Consider the following 19,087-nt stretch of genomic DNA (forward strand, 5'->3'; position numbering starts at 1 on the left):
TAAGCATTTGGGAGAATACCCTGCCCTCATCGAGTGAACAGTCTTGATGGGGAGGGACACAGTCTAGAGGCCTAACCCCGATTCAGCCCGAAACATGGTTCTCAAAAACATGGATATGTAATAATGACAGTATTTGTTAAGCGCTTGCTATGTGCTAAGCAGTGGGGTAGATACAAGATAATCAGGTTGTCCCACATGGGGCTCTCAGTCCTAATCCCCATTTTACAGATGAGGTAACTGAGGCACAGAGAAGTGAAATGACTTGCCCAAAGTCACACAGCTGATAAGTGGCGGAGCCGGGATTAGAACCCACGACCTGTGACTCCTATGCCTGGGCTCTTTCCACTAATCCATGAATGGCTATGTCATGAGGTAGATTTTTTTTTTTCCAATGTTATCGATTGGAATCCATTCCAGAGCCTCTGGAAATATATGAAATTTCTGTACATGCAATATTGTGTAACATTAGACATCCTTAAGTTGTTATTTTTCAATTAAAGTAATTCAGAGCAATGTATCAGAGGTCTTCCCAGACTGAGCCCCTTCCTTCCTCTCCCCCTCGTCCCCCTCTCCATCCCCCCATCTTACCTCCATCCCTTCCCCACAGCACCTGTATATATGTATATGTTTGTACATATTTATTATTCTTTATTTTACTTGTACATATCTATTCTATTTATTTTATTTTGTCAGTATGTTTGGTTTTGTTCTCTGTCTCCCCCTTCTAGACTGTGAGCCTGCTGTTGGGTAGGGACTGTCTCTATGTGTTGCCAACTTGTACTTCCCAAGCGCTTAGTACAGTGCTCTGCACACAGTAAGCGCTCAATAAATGCGATTGATTGATTGATTGATTGAGTTGGTAACATGATTATTAGTCCTTGTAGGAGGCTGCTGCAGTAGAAGCATGTCCTACTCACAGACTGTATGCTCCTTATGGGCAGGGAACCTGCCCACCGAGTCTTGTTTTCTGCTTTCCAAGCATTTAGTACAGTGCTCTGCACAGATTAAGCGCTCAGTAAATGCCATTAATTGATTGATAGTGGTGATTGATTGACTGATAGAGGTTTTTCCACTTTAGAGTAAAATGTCTACAGTTTAGGTTCATTCATTCAATCGTATTTATTGAGCGCTTACTGTGTGCAGAGCACTGTGTAAGCGTTTGGGAAGTACAAGTCGGCAACATATAGAGACGGCCCCTACCCAACAACGGGCTCACAGTCTAGAAGAGGGAGACAGACAACAAAAAAAACATGTAGACTGGTGTCAAAGTCGTCAGAACAAAATAGAATTAAAGCTATATGCACAGCATTAACAAAATAGAGTAGTAAATATGTACAAGTAAAATAGAGTAATAAATCTGTACAAATATATATACAAGTGATATGGGGAGGGGAAGGAGGTAGGGCTTGGGGGGATGGGGAGGAGGAGAGGAAAAAGGGGGCTCAGTGTGGGAAGGCCTCCTGGAGGAGGTGAGCTCTCAGTAGGGCTTTGAAGGGAGGAAGAGAGGATGTGGCGGATGTGCGGAGGGAGGGCATTCCGGGCCCGGGGGGAGGACGTGGGCCAGGGGTCGATGGCGGGACAGGCGAGAACGAGGTACGGTGAGGAGATTAGCGGTGGAGGAGCAGAGGGTGCAGGCTGGGCTGGAGAAGGACAGAAGGGAGGTGAGGTAGGAGGGGGCGAGGGGATGGACAGCCTTGAAGCCGAGAGGGAGAAGTGAGTTTGAGCAATAGCTTCCTTTTCTTCATAAAGCACCTTGTAGGCAATGCCCTTCTAAATATCTCCGTAAAGGTCTTCCCCAGTCCCTTTTAAAAGTTCATCTGCTTTCTTGAAAATGGATACAACTTATATATGTCTATCAACTCTTCTAGACCATAAGCTTATTGTGGGCAGGGAACAAGTCTACCAACTCTCCCAATCACTTAGTAAAGCGCTCTGCAAACAGTAATCTCTCAATAAATTTTGATGATGCTGGTGATGATGAAGACTCTTTAGTCCAAAACTATCAGTGGGGTGGAGCTAAAATTTTTGCCCTGTGGCAATCGTAATAACCGTCTCCACTTTCTCCGCTTCATCCGAAATCCCAAAGAAGGTAGAAGGGCAGGGATTTTTAACTGGATTTAGGCAGCCTTTTTTACTGCCTCACAATTGTAGGCTGTTGGCGAGTAGAGCATAGGAGCCAGCATCCTGTTTGTGCTCACGGAGGGACCCGGGAGCTGAGGGAGAAGGAGTTTAATTCCCTGCAGCGATTGGACATAATGGATCTTGGGCTACCTCAGCAGTTAGTGGGTGGCGTGTGGCCCGTTTTAATCTCTTTTATATATATGAAATATACATATATATATTTTGATGCGTTCATGTAAAATATTGATTGGAAATTGGTTAGTATTGACTCATGTAATGCTTTCTTAATAGTAAAAAAAAATACATTTTGAATTCAGGCTATCACCAGCAGTGTCACACACCAAATATTGATCCCAGTGTGATCGACTCAGATGAAAAATGGCTCTGTCGACAGTGTGTGTTTGCAACAACAACAAAGGTAAGCTCTAAGTATTTGCTTTCTGGTCTGTCGAACTCATGGAACGGGGCTCCAGTTTAGCACGTGGGCATTGGTTTTATGGCATGCAGTGCCTTTTATGTAAAAATAAAGCAGGGTTTGTAGGAATTACTCATAGTTTGCCTAATGAGGTTTCACTAGCGTGCAGCAGAAATCTAAGTAGGACGATGAGGGCCACATTGAAAGTTATCGTTATTTAAAAAGGCAAAACAAACACAAGTTAATGTTTAATCATCAGTCCCCACAATGACAGTGTTTGGAATTGAAACCACTTCAAAAAATCCAGCCTAGAGGTCATAGGATTTGCACACTAGGCTTTTACACATTTTTAACTCTTTATCTTCAGCGAGGTGGTGCGCTTAAGAAAGGACCAAATGCCAAAGCATTACAAGTCATGAAGCAGACTTTACCCTACAGCGTGGCAGACCTCGAATGGGATGCGGGTCACAAAACCAACGTCCAGCAATGTTACTGTTACTGTGGAGGCCCTGGAGAGTAAGTAAAGACACGTTATTCCTCAAGTATTTGAGTCCGGCCCCGAAATGAATTTAATTCGTCAGTCTTGCTAACTGAGAGGGCTGGAGAAGGAACTGATTAATGCCATTTGTGGCTGAGTTTTTATAGGTTTACTCCTGAGGAAAGTGATTTATACTGAGTCGGACAGGATTTGGGATTTCCCTGATTTTGACTGTTTGCCCACACATCAGCTCTGGGCAGTAATCATTATTGACCCCAGGAAATGCCCATATCAGAATGGGTAGGTGGGTAAAAGGCTGACTTGTGGTTGTGTTTTGTCTACACCAGTGCATAAAGTGCCTGACACATAGTCAGTGCTTCCTCTACACTGCAAGCCCTTTGTGGATCGGGAACGTGTCTACCAATTTTGTTGTCTCGTACTCTCCCAAGTGCTTAGTACAGTGCTCTGCACTTAGTAAGTGTTCAGTAAATACCACTGATTGGTTGATTCTTCCCAGCTGTGGAAGCAAACTTGTCTTAACACTGTCGAGTCGTCTCCGACCCGTAGCGACGCCATGGACACATCTCTCCCATCATCATCATCAATCGTATTTATTGAGCGCTTACTGTGTGCAGAGCACTGTACTAAGCGCTTGGGAAGTCCAAGTTGGCAACATGTAGAGACAGTCCCTACCCAGCAGTGGGCTCGCAGTCTAAAAGGGGGAGACAGAGAACAAAACCAAACGGACTAACAAAATAAAATAAATAGAATAGATATGTACAAGTAAAATAAATAGAGTAATAAATATGTACAAACATATATACAGGTGCTGTGGGGAATGCCCCACCTCCGCCTGCAGTTCTGGTAGTGGAACCGTAGAGTTTTCTTGGTAAAAATACAGAAGTGGTTTACCATTGCTGCCTCCTGCGCAGTCAACTTGGGTCTCTGCCCTCTGTTCTCTCCTAGGCCACTGCTGCCCAGCACAGGGGAGTTTCGACTTGTAATAATAATAATAATAATGATGGTACTTGTTAAGCGCTTACTGTGTGCCAAGCACTGAGGTAGATACAAGGCAATCAGGTTGTCCCACGTGGGGCTCACAGTCTTAATCCCCATTTTACAGATGAGGGAACTGAGGCCCAGAGAAGTTTAAGCGACTCGCCCAAAGTCGCACAGCCGACAAAGCGGCGGACCCGGGATTAGAATCCCCGTCCTCTGACTCCCAAGCTCGGGCTCTTTCCACTAAGCCAGCAGATTGCTTCCCACTCGCTAGTCACTGGCCAAGCTAGGAATGGAATGGATTCCATTCCATGAATCCTGCTGGACTCTCCCTCCCAAAGCCGAGACTGGTGGAGGACTGGAAACTCTCCAAGTGCTATCCTGAGAGGGGCAGCGCTTACGTACATATCCTTAATTGTATTTTAATGGCTGTCTCCTCTTTTATTCTGTGAGTTCCTTGTGGACCGGGAATGTGTCTACCAACTCTGTTTTATTGTACTCTCCCAATAATAATAATGGTATTTTGGTATTTGTTAAGTGCTTACTATGTGTGAAGCACTGTTCTGAGCCCTGGGGCGGATACAAGGTGATCAGGTTGTCCCACATGGGGCTCACAGTCTTAACCCCCATTTTACAGATGAGGTAACTGAAGCACAGAGAGGTTAAGTGGCTTGCCCAAGGTCACACAGCTGACAAGTGGCAGAGGCAGGATTCGAACCCATGACCTCTGGCTCCTCCCAATAATAATGATGGCATTTGTTAAGCGCTTACTACGTGCAGAGCACTGTTCTAAGCGCTGGGGGTGGATACAGGGTGATCAAGTTGTCCCACATGGGGCTCACAGTCTTAACCCCCATTTTACAGATGAGGTAACTGAGGCCCAGAGACGTTAAGTGGCTTGCCCAAGGTCACACAGCTGACAAGTGGCAGAGCCAGGATTCGAACCCATGACCTCTGGCTCCTCCCAAGCCCGTGCTCTTTCCACTGAGCCACGCTGCTCCTCTGAAATGATGGTATTTGTTAAGCGCTCACTATGCGCCAAGCACTGTTGTAAGCACTGGGGTTGATACAAGGTAATCGGGTTGTCCCATGTGGGCTCCCAGTCTTAATCCCCATTTTACAGATGAGGTAACTGAGGCACGGAGAAGTTAAGTGACTTGCCCAAAGTCACACAGCTGATAAGTAGCGGCACCGGGATTAGAACCCATGACCTCTGAATCCCAAGCCCCTGCTCTTTCCACTGAGCCATGCTGCTTCTTACAAGCATCTAGTAGGGTGCTCCGCACATAGTAGGCGCTCAGTAAATATCATGGATTTCCTGAGATGGCTTTGAGACTTTTAGACTGTGAGCCCACTGTTGGGTAGGGACTGTCTCTATGTGATGCCAATTTGTACTTCCCAAGCGCTTAGTACAGTGCTCTGCACATAGTAAGCGCTCAATAAATACGATTGATTGATTGATTGATTGATTGAATGGCAAGTAGAAAACAGTGCTGTGTGCCTCATCATCATCCTCATCAGTGGTATTTATTGAATGATTATTTAGTGTGCAGAGCACTGTATTGTCCGCTTAGTACAATACAGCAAGAGGTTTTTGTATTTTGGTTGGTATTTGTTAAGCGCTTACTATGTGCCAGACACTACGCTGAGCACTGGGATTGATACAAGATAATCAGGTTGGGCACAGTCCATGTCCTGCATGGGGCTCACAGTCTTATTACTGATGAGGTAACTGAGGGCCCAGAGAAGAGAAGTGACTTGCCCAAGGTCACACAGCAGGTAAGTGGCGGAGCCAGATTAGAACCCAGGTCCTCCGAGCCCCAGGCCCGTGCTCTTTCCATTAGGCTCCGCTGCTTCTCTGGAGTTGGTAGGCGTGTTCCCTGCCCACAACGAGCTTACAGTCTTGAAAGGAAAAATCTTCTTCTTCTCACTCTGGATCCTTGATAGAGAATATCGATCGCTAGAAAAGCGATCCTTTCCACTCCCAAAACAAGTAGCCTTTTCTAGGATTTGGATGCGACTGAGCTTTTTCCTTTAAAGGGGGTTCTGATCTAGTGCTGATCGTTCCGATGCTGTGAATTAATTTTAATGCAGGTACCTGTGTTGTTTTCTTTTTGAAGCTGGTATTTAAAGATGTTGCAGTGCTGCAAATGTAAACAGTGGTTTCACGAGGCCTGTGTGCAATGCCTTCAAAAGCCAATGCTTTTTGGTGACAGGTAAGGATTTTGAGCATCAGTCCGTGTATTTGTGTGCGCACGTAGCCCTAAAGGACGTGGAGGCGTGTCCTATTTTCTGTCCCTGGGTAGAGATCTGGGAATTCCACCTGGATCACCGTCCTTTTTAACCATAATATCACTTGAGTTACCGGGTTCAGGGGACTTTAGGTAAACTCATGGCGGCAGAGGGAAAGTTTGAGATATCACTCCCTCCCGGCCCGTCCACCCATAAAGTGGGTCCCAGATCGTCTGCTTCGGGAATTCCCTTTGCCTCCGGACTGGATTCACTCCATTCTCTTTGACTTGGTTTCACTGGCTTTGACTGAGAGCTTTCTGTTTTCCTACCCACTGTGCTGAACCCTGGAGTAGATGTTTGTTTGTACATATTTATTACTCTATTTATTTTACTTGTCCATATCTATTCTATTTTATTTTGTTAGTATAATAATAATAATAATAAGAATAATGGCATTTATTAAGCGCTTACTATGTGCAAAGCACTGTTCTAAGCGCTGGGGAGGTTACAAGGTGATCAGGTTGTCCCACGGGGGGCTCAAAGTCCTAATCCCCATTTTACAGATGAGGGAAGTTAAGTGACTTGCCCAAAGTCACACAGCTGACAAGTGGCGGAGCTGGGATGTTTGGTTTTGTTCTCTGTCTCCCCCTTTTAGACTTTGAGCCCACTGTTGGGTAGGCACTGTCTCTATATGTTGCCAATTTGTACTTCCCAAGCGCTTAGTACAGTGCTCTGCACATAGTAAGCGCTCAATAAATACGATTGATGATGATGATGATGATGATGATCAGGCGATACATGTCCATCATCAATCGTATTTGTTGAGTGCTTACTGTGTGCAGAGCACTGTACTAAGCGTCCAACCACTTAGGAAGGGTGTCGAGGTGTTTAACCATCACATAGCCCCACCAGACAACCCGTGCCATTGTCAGGTAGAACCCCGAGCTGGATGGCTTCCCGCTTCATCCCGTATCTGTGTTTCCTGTGGTCTCGGTTCTTCATACGTTTCCTCTGTTGCTGGAATTAGGGATGGAGGTCTGTCCGAAACTCCCATTCTGAACTGACCATCCCTCGTGGTTATGTTCATTTTTAAAGCATTCAAATTGCGTTTGAACCATTTCCTTTTAAAAAGGCAGCACTATCCATGATTTAGAACCTGTCCAAACCTGACATCCCGTAAAGGGGAAAAGCTTAGTTTAACAGAAGCGAGCCCTGCATATTCCACATAAGGGTCAGGGTGGTTAGGGATTGCCGGAAAACTATGGGTAGGAAAAGCTTTCCTACTCGGTGTTCCATTTGGTTTTTATTTTTCCCTAGGTTTTATACATTTATTTGTTCTGTCTGCAGTTCCGGACCAGAATACCTCAAACGTCTTCCCTTACAATGGTAAGTGCAATCGTAGGAGGCCTGAATTGTTTGACACATCCAGCACACTTATTTACCATGTAGATATGAGTATAGAATTCTACACTGTTCCCTTTCCCTTATCCTTCTTTCACTTTACCCCACACATTTTTTCACATAGTCTTCATCATCATTTCACATATTTACACTGTGAGCCCACTGTTGGGTAGGGACTGTCTCTATATGTTGCCAATTTGTACTTCCCAAGCGCTTAGTACAGTGCTCTGCACATAGTAAGCGCTCAATAAATACGATTGATGATGATGATGATAATCGATTAACCTCTTGCTGCTCTCCTGCACAGCTGTTGCTGCGACTTTTCCGTAATGGAGGTTGCAACCAGTCCCTCCTATAAAGGCTAGTCAGTCACTTATTCATATTTCTTGAGCACTTACTGTGTGCAGAGCACTGTACTAAGCACTCGGGAGAGTACAATAAAACAATCAACGGACTCGTTCCCTGCCCACAACAAGCTTACAGTCTAGAGAAACTCTTGTTAGAAGAGCAAAGCATGGCCCGTAGTAGGAGATTAGAGAGTTTAGGTAGGAGCGAGAGAGAGCTGATTGAATGCCTTACAGCCAATGCTAATGAGTTTCTGTTTGATGCAAAGGTGGATGGGCAACCAGTGGAGGTTTTTGAGGAGTGGGGAGGTGTGGGCTGAATGGTTTTTCAGAAAAATTATCTGGGCATTAGAGAAGTGTGGACTGGAGAGGGGAGAGACAGGAGCCAGGGAAACGAAAGAGGAGGCTGATGCAGTTATCAAGGCAGGAAATGAGCAGTGCTCGAATCAGCACGGTAGTAGTTTGGATGGAGAGAAAAGGATGCATTGCAGTAGCTTTGTGAAGGTAAAACCGACAGGATTTTGTGACGGATTGAATGAGAGAGATGAAGCGAGGCCTGGGAGACAGGGAGGAGGGTGGTGCCGTCTACAGTGATCGAGAGAGTCGGGGGTGGGGGGCGAGTAATGGCATCCCCACCCTAGAGGGAGAGAAAACCATTGATTTTCATTCATGATCTTTGTGATTATTTCTAGATATAATAAGCACTTAACTGTTACAGATGCCTTTTTGAAACCTAGAACTCTAACATAGAGATTTCATAGGTAGCTTGAAATCGGTAAGGAATCTAATTAAAAGTTTGTATTTCATGTATTTGGCTATCTTTAATTCTAGGGTAGATATAGCACACCTATGCCTTTACAACCTAAGTGTTATTCACAAGAAGAAATACTTTGATTCTGAACTTGAGCTTATGACATATATTAATGACAACTGGGATAGATTGCACCCTGGAGAGGTAGGTGGTATCTTTATCTGTGCAATTTTTTAATTTATTTTTAACGAGAAATTTGTAATATATTGTTTGTGTGCCACAACCTTCCAAGCAGTTAGGGTTAAAATGGGTCCCGTTCTAACAATGGGATGAATTAACCTTTTGGACAGAATATCTGCTGTTCAAAGGTTTACCCCCCAGCTTTTTCAGATATAATTTGTTTCCTCACATCAATCTCAAGACTAGCCGTGGGAGACGGAAACGTGTTGGGGGAGGCCTGTGCACGACGTTCTTCCATAGCCCATATTTTTGGTACTTATTTTGGGTTGAATGGGATTGTGATGTTGGAATAGAAATGTTTGTGCACACTGGGTCAGCCCTGGCTAAAACACATACTATAACACGGATTTCCTCAAAGTGGGATTCATCGGGAACCATAACTTCCACATTGTAGGAGAACTGAGTCTGTGAGGGCTGGGTTGCCTTGGGGCTGGGAAGAAGAGGAAATAAGGAAAACAGAGAAGAGGCAAGGCCCCACTGAGGATTTTTTAAAATGGTACTTGTTAGGGCGTACTCTGTGCCAGGCACTGTACTAAGCGCCGGGATAGATACAAAATAATCAGGTTGGTCACAGTCCCTGCCCCAGATGGGCCTCAGTCGACGTCACAGAGAGGAAGATTTAATCCCCATTTTGCAAATGGGGTAACTGAGGCATAGAAAAGTTAAATGACTTGCCCAAGGTCACAGAGCAGATGAGTGGCAGAGCCGGATTAGAGTCCAGGTCCTCTGATAGATTTCACCCTGGAGAGGTAGGTGGTATTATCTTTATCTGTGCAATTTTTAATTTATTTTTAACGAGAAATTTGTAATATATTTGCCACAACCTTCCAAGCAGTTGGGGTTAAAATGGGTCCCGTTCCAACAATAGAACAACAATAATAATTATTGTCCTTTTCTTTCACTGTCTCAGCTTTTTAGGGTTGAGGAGAGGAAGTACCTGAGACTGTGTGCTGCCTGTAAATCTGCAGTATCTTGAGTACTTATTTTGGGAAATGACAGGCGCAGAAAAGTCACTTTCCTTGCCTCGAAGGAGTTTACGTGCACAATAGGGTTAGGCAAAAATAATCTCTAGGTTAAGGATTGCAACCAAAAGATCAGTATGAGGATAGAAATATGTCAATAGAGGCGATAAGTGTTTGGGATATTGTGGAGATCTTGGTCAAAGTTAGATGGGGTGAATCAGGGAAATGCCACTTTTATCTATGGCCACCAAATAAAGTCGTACCTGTTGTGATGAGCAGATTTGGCAAGTCCAAAATTTGGGCCTCAAATACCAGGGTGAGGCAGCATAGGATGAAGTAGGTTGAAAACCTGTTCATTTTGGTTGGACAGATATATTATTAAAATCTGATTTTCATTTTCATATTTTGAGAACCCAAAATGTTAAAAGAAGTAACCTGTTAAAGGTGTTAACTGGTCAACTCCAAATGCCAAGAACATTTAGGCTGCTCACCCACACAAAAGTGGTTTGGTTTTAAGGTCAAACAACTCCAAGATGTATTTCTTGGTGTCACAAATCATTTCATTTTACTCTGAATTATGGCCGTGCATTGACCTTCTAAAAATGAAATGTGAGCTGTACTTTTGGAGTGAGGAAAATTTGAACACAGTGTGAGGGTTAAGGTATTCATTGGAAGAAAATTTGAATAGAAAATGAAACGATTGCACTAAAAATCCAGAATTAATTAATTTCAGTATTTTTTAGGAGTAAGCTTTTTGCGGAACAGGCTTAGATCAGCCTATAGTCTCTGCCAGTCAGAGGATCACCCATGATTAATGATCAGTTGAAATGATAAAAAGATCAATCAATATAAGGGTTGTCAAAGATGCTATCATGTGCTTTCCCTTTTTTTCCCTCTAAATATCTGATTAGAAAACGTCCGGAAATTCGTACTGTTTTAAAATGCTTTCCTTCTAGGGGATGATTCTTTCATCACCACACACTGCAGCTACAACTAGATTTGATGTACATAGGATATTCCTGTTAGTACCCTTTCTCCTTCATGTGATGAAAATCTGAAATAATTAAGAGGAAATACCCGAGTCATGTTTAAATTAAATGTTAGTGTTGTTATCCTATGTGAATGTAATGTCTTGGATTATTTTGTATTTTAAGTAGTTAGAAATGAGAAAGTGGGTCGAACATAATTAATTTGTGGAGAGAAAGAGGGTGTTCTACATGGCATAATTTTTTCCAGTTCTTAAAGGACCATCTTTGTTCCAGACAGCTATCCAAACAAGCTATTCTTCCTTTACTCCTAGTTCGCCTGTTTTCTTCTCATGTACATCAGCAATCGTTTGTCATAGAACTATTTTAATTCTCATCCATTTTTCTATCCTCTATTGAGGCTGGTAGGACCGAGTACCAGCATTCCCTGCATCTGACAGGCCCAGGGCCTGAAAGAAATACATTTCCTTCATTTGGGACATTAAGTTTATTCAAGGCACAAATCCTTAGATCTGGAAATCAAGTCACTCCAAATGTATTTTCTCCAGTAATTTGTTTTAACGATTTCTCCCTGCTGTTTCTTCAATATTTTATGAATTTCTTATCATTCTTGGCTTTTAAGAGGAAGCTCATTCTAAGGCTAATATGCTGATTACTGACAGGAATTACATGAAGAACTTGGGCGGGCAGAAACATTGGATAGAGTAGTTCGATGTTTTCTTTCAAGATTAGACTGCCGTCTGACTGTTCCTTTCCCGAGTCATGGAAGGTTATTTTTGTGAAACATCCATCAGGAAATTGGTGTTTTCTAAAGGTTTCCATTCACAGAGGATCATGCCTCTAGTCTTTTAGATTTGGGGTAGACTGAAATTCAAACAAGCCATCTCAGGTTGGGTTTCACATTTCTGATCATAAAATCAAAGGGCTGGAGGGATGTAGGCTTTCATATGCTACATGGATAGGGACCACAGACTGTCACAGAGTGGGCTTCCATTGAACAATTTTCCCATTCTTATCAGTGCTCCTGTGTCGAGATTCTCCCTCTCCAACTGGTTTAACTTTATTTCAAACAGAATGCTTTCTTTTGCGTTTTACCCCAGTAGAGATGGAGAAAGGCTACCCCCGACCACATGTAGAGAAGCAGCGTGGCTCAGTGGAAAAGAACACGGGCTTTGGAGTCAGAGGTCATGGGTTCGAATCCCGGCTCCACCAATTGCCAGCTGTGTGACTTTGGGCAAGTCGCTTAACTTCTCTGGGCCTCAGTTACCTCATCTGTAAAATGGGAATTAAGACTGTGAGCCCCTCAGGGGACAACCTGATCATCTTGTAACCTTCCCAGCGCTTAGAACAGTGCTTTGCACATAGTAAGCGCTTAATAAATGCCATTATTATTATTATTATTATGTATAAATGCAGTAAACGCCTCCCGCGGTCTCAAAACCGAAACATTTTAGTTCCTTGAACATTCGTCAATCCTGGTTTTTTTTTTAAATCCGGTATCGCTGTTCTCCTACTCTGAGTCATCTCCGGCTTACTGCCATCTCTTTTTAGTTTTAAAACCTAGTCTCGAATAAAGTCTGGCGAGGAGAACTGCCTCAGTTCCCAATTGCTTTTTTTTTTTTAATGGATGTATCCCAGTAGTATACCTAGCGAACTCATTTTCAGTGAAGTGTCCATCGGGACCTTGAATTCTTTCCCCCCTTCTGTCCACATCCAAAGCCAGTCGTCAGAAACCTGGGGGGGGGACAGGGACACTGAAAATCAGTCGCGTCCAGGGCAAGGGCTAACTTTCTCTCCCATCCTCCCGAAAAGGAAGAGCCTAGTGCTGATGAGTGAAGATTTCTCAGCTGAGTTGCCGCAAGCTTTTAGCCTTCAGCCCAGCTGAGTAGAATGTAATTGCAGAACGGAATGGCTCCTCTGGAAACTGCAATTTACATATGCCTAAAGGGATTATATAAGTTATGCGTTTAGTGGAAAAATCCCTGCTCTGGGAATTAGGGCACCTGGGTTCTAGTTTTTGGGCTCTGTACCCGGGTGAAGACTGAACCCACAGTTGGCAGTGGGCTGCCCCTGGGCCTGCCAACTTGCTTTTTGCCCTCCATGCCCCAGTGGGCTTGTGACTGACAGAGGTGAGAGAGCGTGAGTGGTCCTGTGCAAGCCACTAGCCAATCTGCCAGTCAGCCAGTCCAGCCGTAAGTCCTATCACCCACTCCTTTGGGCAGTTTCTGAGCCCCGATGTCTTAGAGCTGATACTCATCCATCATTCCAGGTGAGAGCGTTCATGGTCCCCAGAGTTATCCAACGTGGTCGGTTAGTTGAAGCCCTCCACCTTCCTTCCTGGCTCATTTTACCCTAGCTAGCTTCCTCCCCACCTCCCGAAGGTGTTGAGTTCTACGAATATTCCAGGTTCCTCCTAGTTGGAAGGCACGCTCAGTTGGAGGGTGCCCAGGGCTCAACAGGCCACAAACAATTTGTGGATGCTGGAGTCAGAAGCTCAACCGCAGTTCAGTCTCGCTTCCGTGTCTATCCACCGTCCTTGAAGCTGCCAGTCAGGTCTTAGCTCGTTCCAGGCTACAGGCATCACTTGTGACAAGTCGTTTTCCTCAGATTATTTTTGTGGGTGAGTTCCCTGCTTCCACCAACCAAGCGTTTTGTTTATGTTTTTGTTTTTTTGTGGGGTATTAAGTATTTATTGTGTGCCAGGCACCGTACTAAGTGCTGGGGTAGATACAAGCTATCAGATCGGACACAATCCCTGTCCCACCTGGGGCTCACAATCTCAGTCCCCATTTTACAGATGAGGTAACTGAGGCACCGAGAAGGGAAGTGACTTGCCCAAGGTCACCCGGCAGGCAAGTGGCAGAGCTGGGATTAGAACCCAAGGCCTTTTGGCTCCCAGGCCTGTGCTGTAGCCACTAGGCCATGCCAGATCCCAAGGTTGTTCTAGAATGAGTAAAGTGTGCTACATTTTTGAAATGATTATAAAAATGGAAAAAGCTTGTGGGATCCCCATTGGCATCTCGCCACTTTACCTCGTTTGTTTAAACTTCTCCATTTTGCAGTAGTTATCTGAGAGAGTAGCATCTGTAATCTTTTGGTTGAAAAATCAGTAGCCCGTGAAGTAGCATTTGACCATTCTGAGCTGCTTATTTGAATTTCATATGAGGTAGCATCGTTCTTAGGGCCAAATTAATTTCAGGATGTTTTGCAAGATAAGGTGTCCATTTTGGAGTCCATTCTCAGCTGTCTTTTTAAAGTGGTATTGGTTAAGCACTTACTGTGTACCAGGAACTCTACTAAGCGCTGAGGTAGGTGCAGGTTCATTAGATTTGACCCAGTCCCTGCCCCATATAGGCCTCGCAGTCTTACTCCCCATTTTACAGATGAGGGAACTGAGGCACAGAGAAGCTAAGTGATTTGCCTAAGGTCACCCAGCGGACAAGGACCAGAGCGGGGATTAGAATCCAGGTCCTCTAGCTCCCAGGCCCATACTCTTTCCACTTGAATGTGCTGCTTCTCTGCCTTTGATATTATTAGCACTCGGTAGCCAACTTGAAATCATTCATTCATTCATTCAGTCATATTTATCGAGCGCTTACTGTGTGCAGAGCACTGTACTAAGCGCTTGGGAAGTACAAGTCGGCAAAGTATAGAGACGGTCCCTACCCAACAACGGGCTCACAGTCTAGAAGGGGGAGACACATAACAAAACAAAACATGAAGACAGGTGTTAAAATAAATAATATAAATAATAACAATAGCACCAGTAAATTTATTGAGCGCTTACTGTGTGCAGAGCACTGTACTAAGCACTTGGAAAGCACAATTCGGCAACAGATAGAGACAGTCCCTACCCAACAACGGGCTCACAGTCTAGAAGACAGGCATAAGAAGCAGCGTGGCTCAGCGGAAAGAGTCCGGGCTTTGGAGTCAGAGGTCATGGGTTCAAATCCCTGCTCCGCCAATTGTCAGCTGTGTGACCTTGGGCAAGTCACTTCACCTCTCTGGGCCTCAGTTACCTCATCTGCAAAATGGGGATTAAGACCTGATCACCATGTAACCTCCCCAACGCTTAGAACAGTGCTTTGCACATAGTAAGTGCTTAATAAATGCTATTATTATCACTATTATTATTATAAGAAAGTAGCATAGCCTGATGGGAAGAGCACGGCCCTGGTATTCAGAGGGCCTGGGCTCCAATCCTAGTTCTGCCAACTGCTTGCTGTGTGACCCTGGGCAAGTCACTCAACCTCTCTATGCCTCGGTTTCCTCAACTGTAAAATGGGGATGCGGTACCGAATCGTCAGGCAAGGAAAGCCTCCCTTGAATTGACAGGTGTTAGTTTTCAGTCAATCAAGAGTGCTTAGTGCATATCTACTGGCTGAACCTGATGTGCAATAAAGGCAGCTAGTTCTGACTCTGTGTGCCCTTTTTCTTGGGGCAGCCCATTCCTGTCAGCGGGCTTTTCAGTGACGGCACCAAAATCGACCTCTTAAACAAAATGCCTTAGAAACTCCAGGACTTTGAGCCCTGCGTTATTTGCCACCGGAGGTCATTTTGAATTCCATTTCAAAGCTTCCCTTGGCGTGAACCGCGTGAAGTATAGGACGACAATTTCCAGACGTCTGTGTACGGTGCTGATGTTCAGTCACTTGTGAATTTGTAGGGTGAGTATCCGTGGTTCAGGTGTGCAGGGCCACAGTACAGTCGTTAACTTCAGTGCGGATATCAGTAGGGTGTTTTTGTTTTAGACTGTGAGCCCACTGTTGGGTAGGGACTGTCTCTATATGTTGCCAACTTGTACTTCCCAAGCGCTTAGTACAGTGCTCTGCACACAGTAAGCATTCAATAAATACAATTGATTGATAGGTTCCCAAGGTTTGACCTGTTGAGGAGACGGGAGTTTTTTCATAGGGCATGCAGGAGAGCCGAGGCTAGAACTCCAGTTTGCTACTCTGAGCAATTTTGAGTCTTTCATACGATAGGGCACTTAGGGTTTGGATACAGTTTGAAATCAATCACTTCACAGGCTGCATTTAAACAGTCTTGGGTTAGAGTGCATGGAATTTTCAAAAAAGGGAAAGGTTACAGTTGCTATCTCAGTACTGCTTTCAAGGTCTTTCCTCTTCTGTCATTAAAGACCCCGCTGTTCTGAGTATTTTACACGGGTGTCGTCACTTCATCCTCTCCAAAACTAAAAGTGTGGGAGACAGCTGCTCAAAAATTTTGAAACTCTGCTGATCCTGAATCGGGTAGCGTTTTCCTTAGTTACGGGAAACTGGGAAATGAGACAGTTGCACCACCTGTAATAAAATAAACACGATCGCCAGTATTTTCTTTGTTGCCGGAAAGTAGTATCTTTAATTCTTTCTTGATGCTTCACAGCTGGCAGACACACCAAAATCTGAAAGATATGAGCATGTTCTGGAGGCATTAAATCATTACAAGACCATGTAAGTTGATTTAATTTATGTCTCTGTGGGAAGGAGATACTTTGTAAGTATAAGAATTTGATGGAATGCTTTGAACTTTTTTAATGTCAGTCCCTTCCAGGCTTCTAATAGACCAAAGCGGTGGCCAGTTGTTGTCTAAGAAAAGCCCTGTCAAGTAAAGTTAACTTGGAATCAAATAGTAGGAAGTGCTGTAGTCTCAATGTGGACGAAATCGTTTAAAGTCTGGCATTATGCAATCAGTTGTCATTGTTGGAAAGCAAGACTCCGCAAAATATCATTTGAAATAAAAATTGTGCTTTTGAAGATGTATTGAGTCGGATCTAACGTTTCCAATCATTTAGGTTTATGTCTGGGAAAGAAATCAAAAAGAAGAAACATTTATTTGGCTTGAGAATTCGAGTCCCCCCTGTGCCACCTAACGCTGCTTTTAAAGCAGAGAAAGAACCTGAAGGAACATCTCATGAGTTCAAAATTAAAGGCAGAAAAGCATCCAAACCTATTCCCAATTCAAGGTAAAAATTTATAGCTTAATACTTGTGGGCTTGTGGTTCGTCGTTCACTTTCCCTGCAGTTGACTCACAGACCAGATCCTAGTAACCCGCCGCTGGTATATTTTGCATATACAAGTTGAATATGCCGTAACAAAACATTTTGGGTTTTGGGCTTTTACTGCTATTGGGGAGGTTGTCAACCTGCATGTTTTTATATTTAGTAAGCGCTTAGTACAGTGCTCTGCACACAGTAAGCGCTCAATAAATACGATTGAATGAATGAACAATGTTTATTGGAATTGTCCAGCCAAATTAGCTGAGAAATGTCACCTTTCCTGGAGGATTTATTTATTTATTTAGTAACTGTTGACTTGGTTCAGCAGTTAAATAGAAATACTGCCTCAAATGCTGTGGTGGAGTGTATTCACAAGGTCTACAAATTGTTAGCTTCAGGAAGGGTGAAAAATGTATATGACTCTGACCTGGCAAATAATTATGGCTTATCCCTTCACCCCAACTCGATAGGCTGTCACCTCATGTTTAAAACTTTCAGTTGTGCCCTGGTAAATACCCCTCTGGTTTTGCTTTCATAGCTAGGTTAGAGCATTCTTCTTCTGAACTGCAACTTTACCTGTAGGGATCATGCAGGGACAGCGTGGTCTAGTAGATAGAGCACGGGCCTGGGAGACGGAAGGACCTGGGTTCTAATCCTGGCTCTGCCACATGTCTGCTGTGTGGCCGTGGGCAAGTCACTTCACTTCTCTGGGCCTCAGCTACCTCATCTGTAAAATGGGGATTGGGATTGTGAGCCCCACGTCAGACAGGGACTGCATTCAACCTGATGATCTTGTATCTACCCCGTTGTTTAGAACGGTGCCTGGCACGGAGTAAGCGCTTAACAAAGCCTATTTAAAAAAAAAAAATCCTTTTTATAACTCTGAGTCAGATCCCAGGACAGAGGGCTGAAGGGAAGGAGCCAGGGTTGAATGAAGCTACAGCTGGCAGCATTTGGAATAAATAGTAACTAGATGAGGAGGAACAAGGGGTATTCATTCATTCAATCGTATTGAGCGCTTACTGTTTGCAGAGCACTGTACTAAGCGCTTGGGAAGTACATGTTGGCAGCAGAGACGGCCCCTACCCAACAACGGGCTCATAGTCTAGAAGGGGGAGACAGACAACAAAACAAAACATGTGGACAGGTGTCAAATCGTCAGAACAAATAGAATTAAAGCTAAATGCACATCATTGCATGGCAGTAACTGGATGAGAAATGGCAAAGCTTTCTGCTGTTGCCAACTTGTACTTCCCAAGCACTTAGTACAGTGCTCTGCACAGAGTAAGCGCTCAATAAATACGATTGATTGATTGATTGATTAAGCCATTTGTGGGATTTTCTGACCTCACTGCATCCCACCCCCAGCAGCTTAGAGTACCACCAGTAATCATGATATTCAAACCTGCCCCTCTTACCTGGCTTGGGTGATGGTGAAGCAGGAGGTATGACCTTGCATTCATTCATTCATTCAATCGTATGTATTGAGCACTTACTGTGTGCAGAGCACTGTACTAAGCGCTTTGGAAGTACAAGTCAGCAACATATAGAGACGGTCCCCATCCGGCAACGGGCTCACAGTCTAGAAGGGGGAGACAGACAACAAAACAAAACATGTAGACAGGTGTCAAAATTGTCCGAACAAATAGAATTATAGCTATGTGCGCATCATTAACAAAATAAATAGAATAGTAAATCTGTTGAATCCTTTGCCATCAGGGCCATTCTGTTCCAGAGCTCGTGGCCTTAAAGGTTTAACCTCCCTGGAACGCCACTCACCATCATGGAGCCCCAACCCTGCAGTTCTCTGCTACCCTCTATTAATCAGTCAGTCAGTCAGTGGTATTTCTTGAGCACTTGTCGTGTGCAGAGCACTGTAGTAAGCACTTGGGAGAGTGCAGTACAACAGAATTGGTAGACACAATCCCCCCCCTTCAAAGCCTTATTGAAGGCACATCTCCAAGTGGCCTTCCCCTCCTCCCCCTCTCCATCCCCCGCCGCCTTACCTCCTTCCCTTCCCCACAGCACCTGTATATATGTATATATGTTTGTACAGATTTATTACTCTGTTTATTTTACCTGTACATATTTATTTTATTCTGTTAATATGTTTTGTCTTGTTCTCTGTCTCCCCCTTCTAGACTGTGAGCCCACTGTTG

General features: G+C 44.2%; 1 protein-coding gene across 1 annotated transcript in view; it reads left to right on the forward strand.

Moving 5' to 3' along the window:
* Positions 1 to 19,087, forward strand: part of MTF2 (metal response element binding transcription factor 2) — an 86,611-nt gene that overhangs the window by 52,947 nt on the left and 14,577 nt on the right. Inside the window, exons 5-11 of the mRNA XM_038744989.1 lie at positions 2,439 to 2,539; positions 2,904 to 3,052; positions 6,134 to 6,229; positions 7,563 to 7,631; positions 8,822 to 8,945; positions 16,315 to 16,382; positions 16,724 to 16,894. Of these exons, the coding sequence (XP_038600917.1) occupies positions 2,439 to 2,539; positions 2,904 to 3,052; positions 6,134 to 6,229; positions 7,563 to 7,631; positions 8,822 to 8,945; positions 16,315 to 16,382; positions 16,724 to 16,894 (778 nt within the window). The remainder of the gene's footprint in view (positions 1 to 2,438; positions 2,540 to 2,903; positions 3,053 to 6,133; positions 6,230 to 7,562; positions 7,632 to 8,821; positions 8,946 to 16,314; positions 16,383 to 16,723; positions 16,895 to 19,087) is intronic.

The sequence above is a fragment of the Tachyglossus aculeatus genome, chromosome 4 (assembly GCF_015852505.1).
Source record: "Tachyglossus aculeatus isolate mTacAcu1 chromosome 4, mTacAcu1.pri, whole genome shotgun sequence".
Taxonomy (NCBI): Eukaryota; Metazoa; Chordata; class Mammalia; order Monotremata; family Tachyglossidae; genus Tachyglossus; species Tachyglossus aculeatus.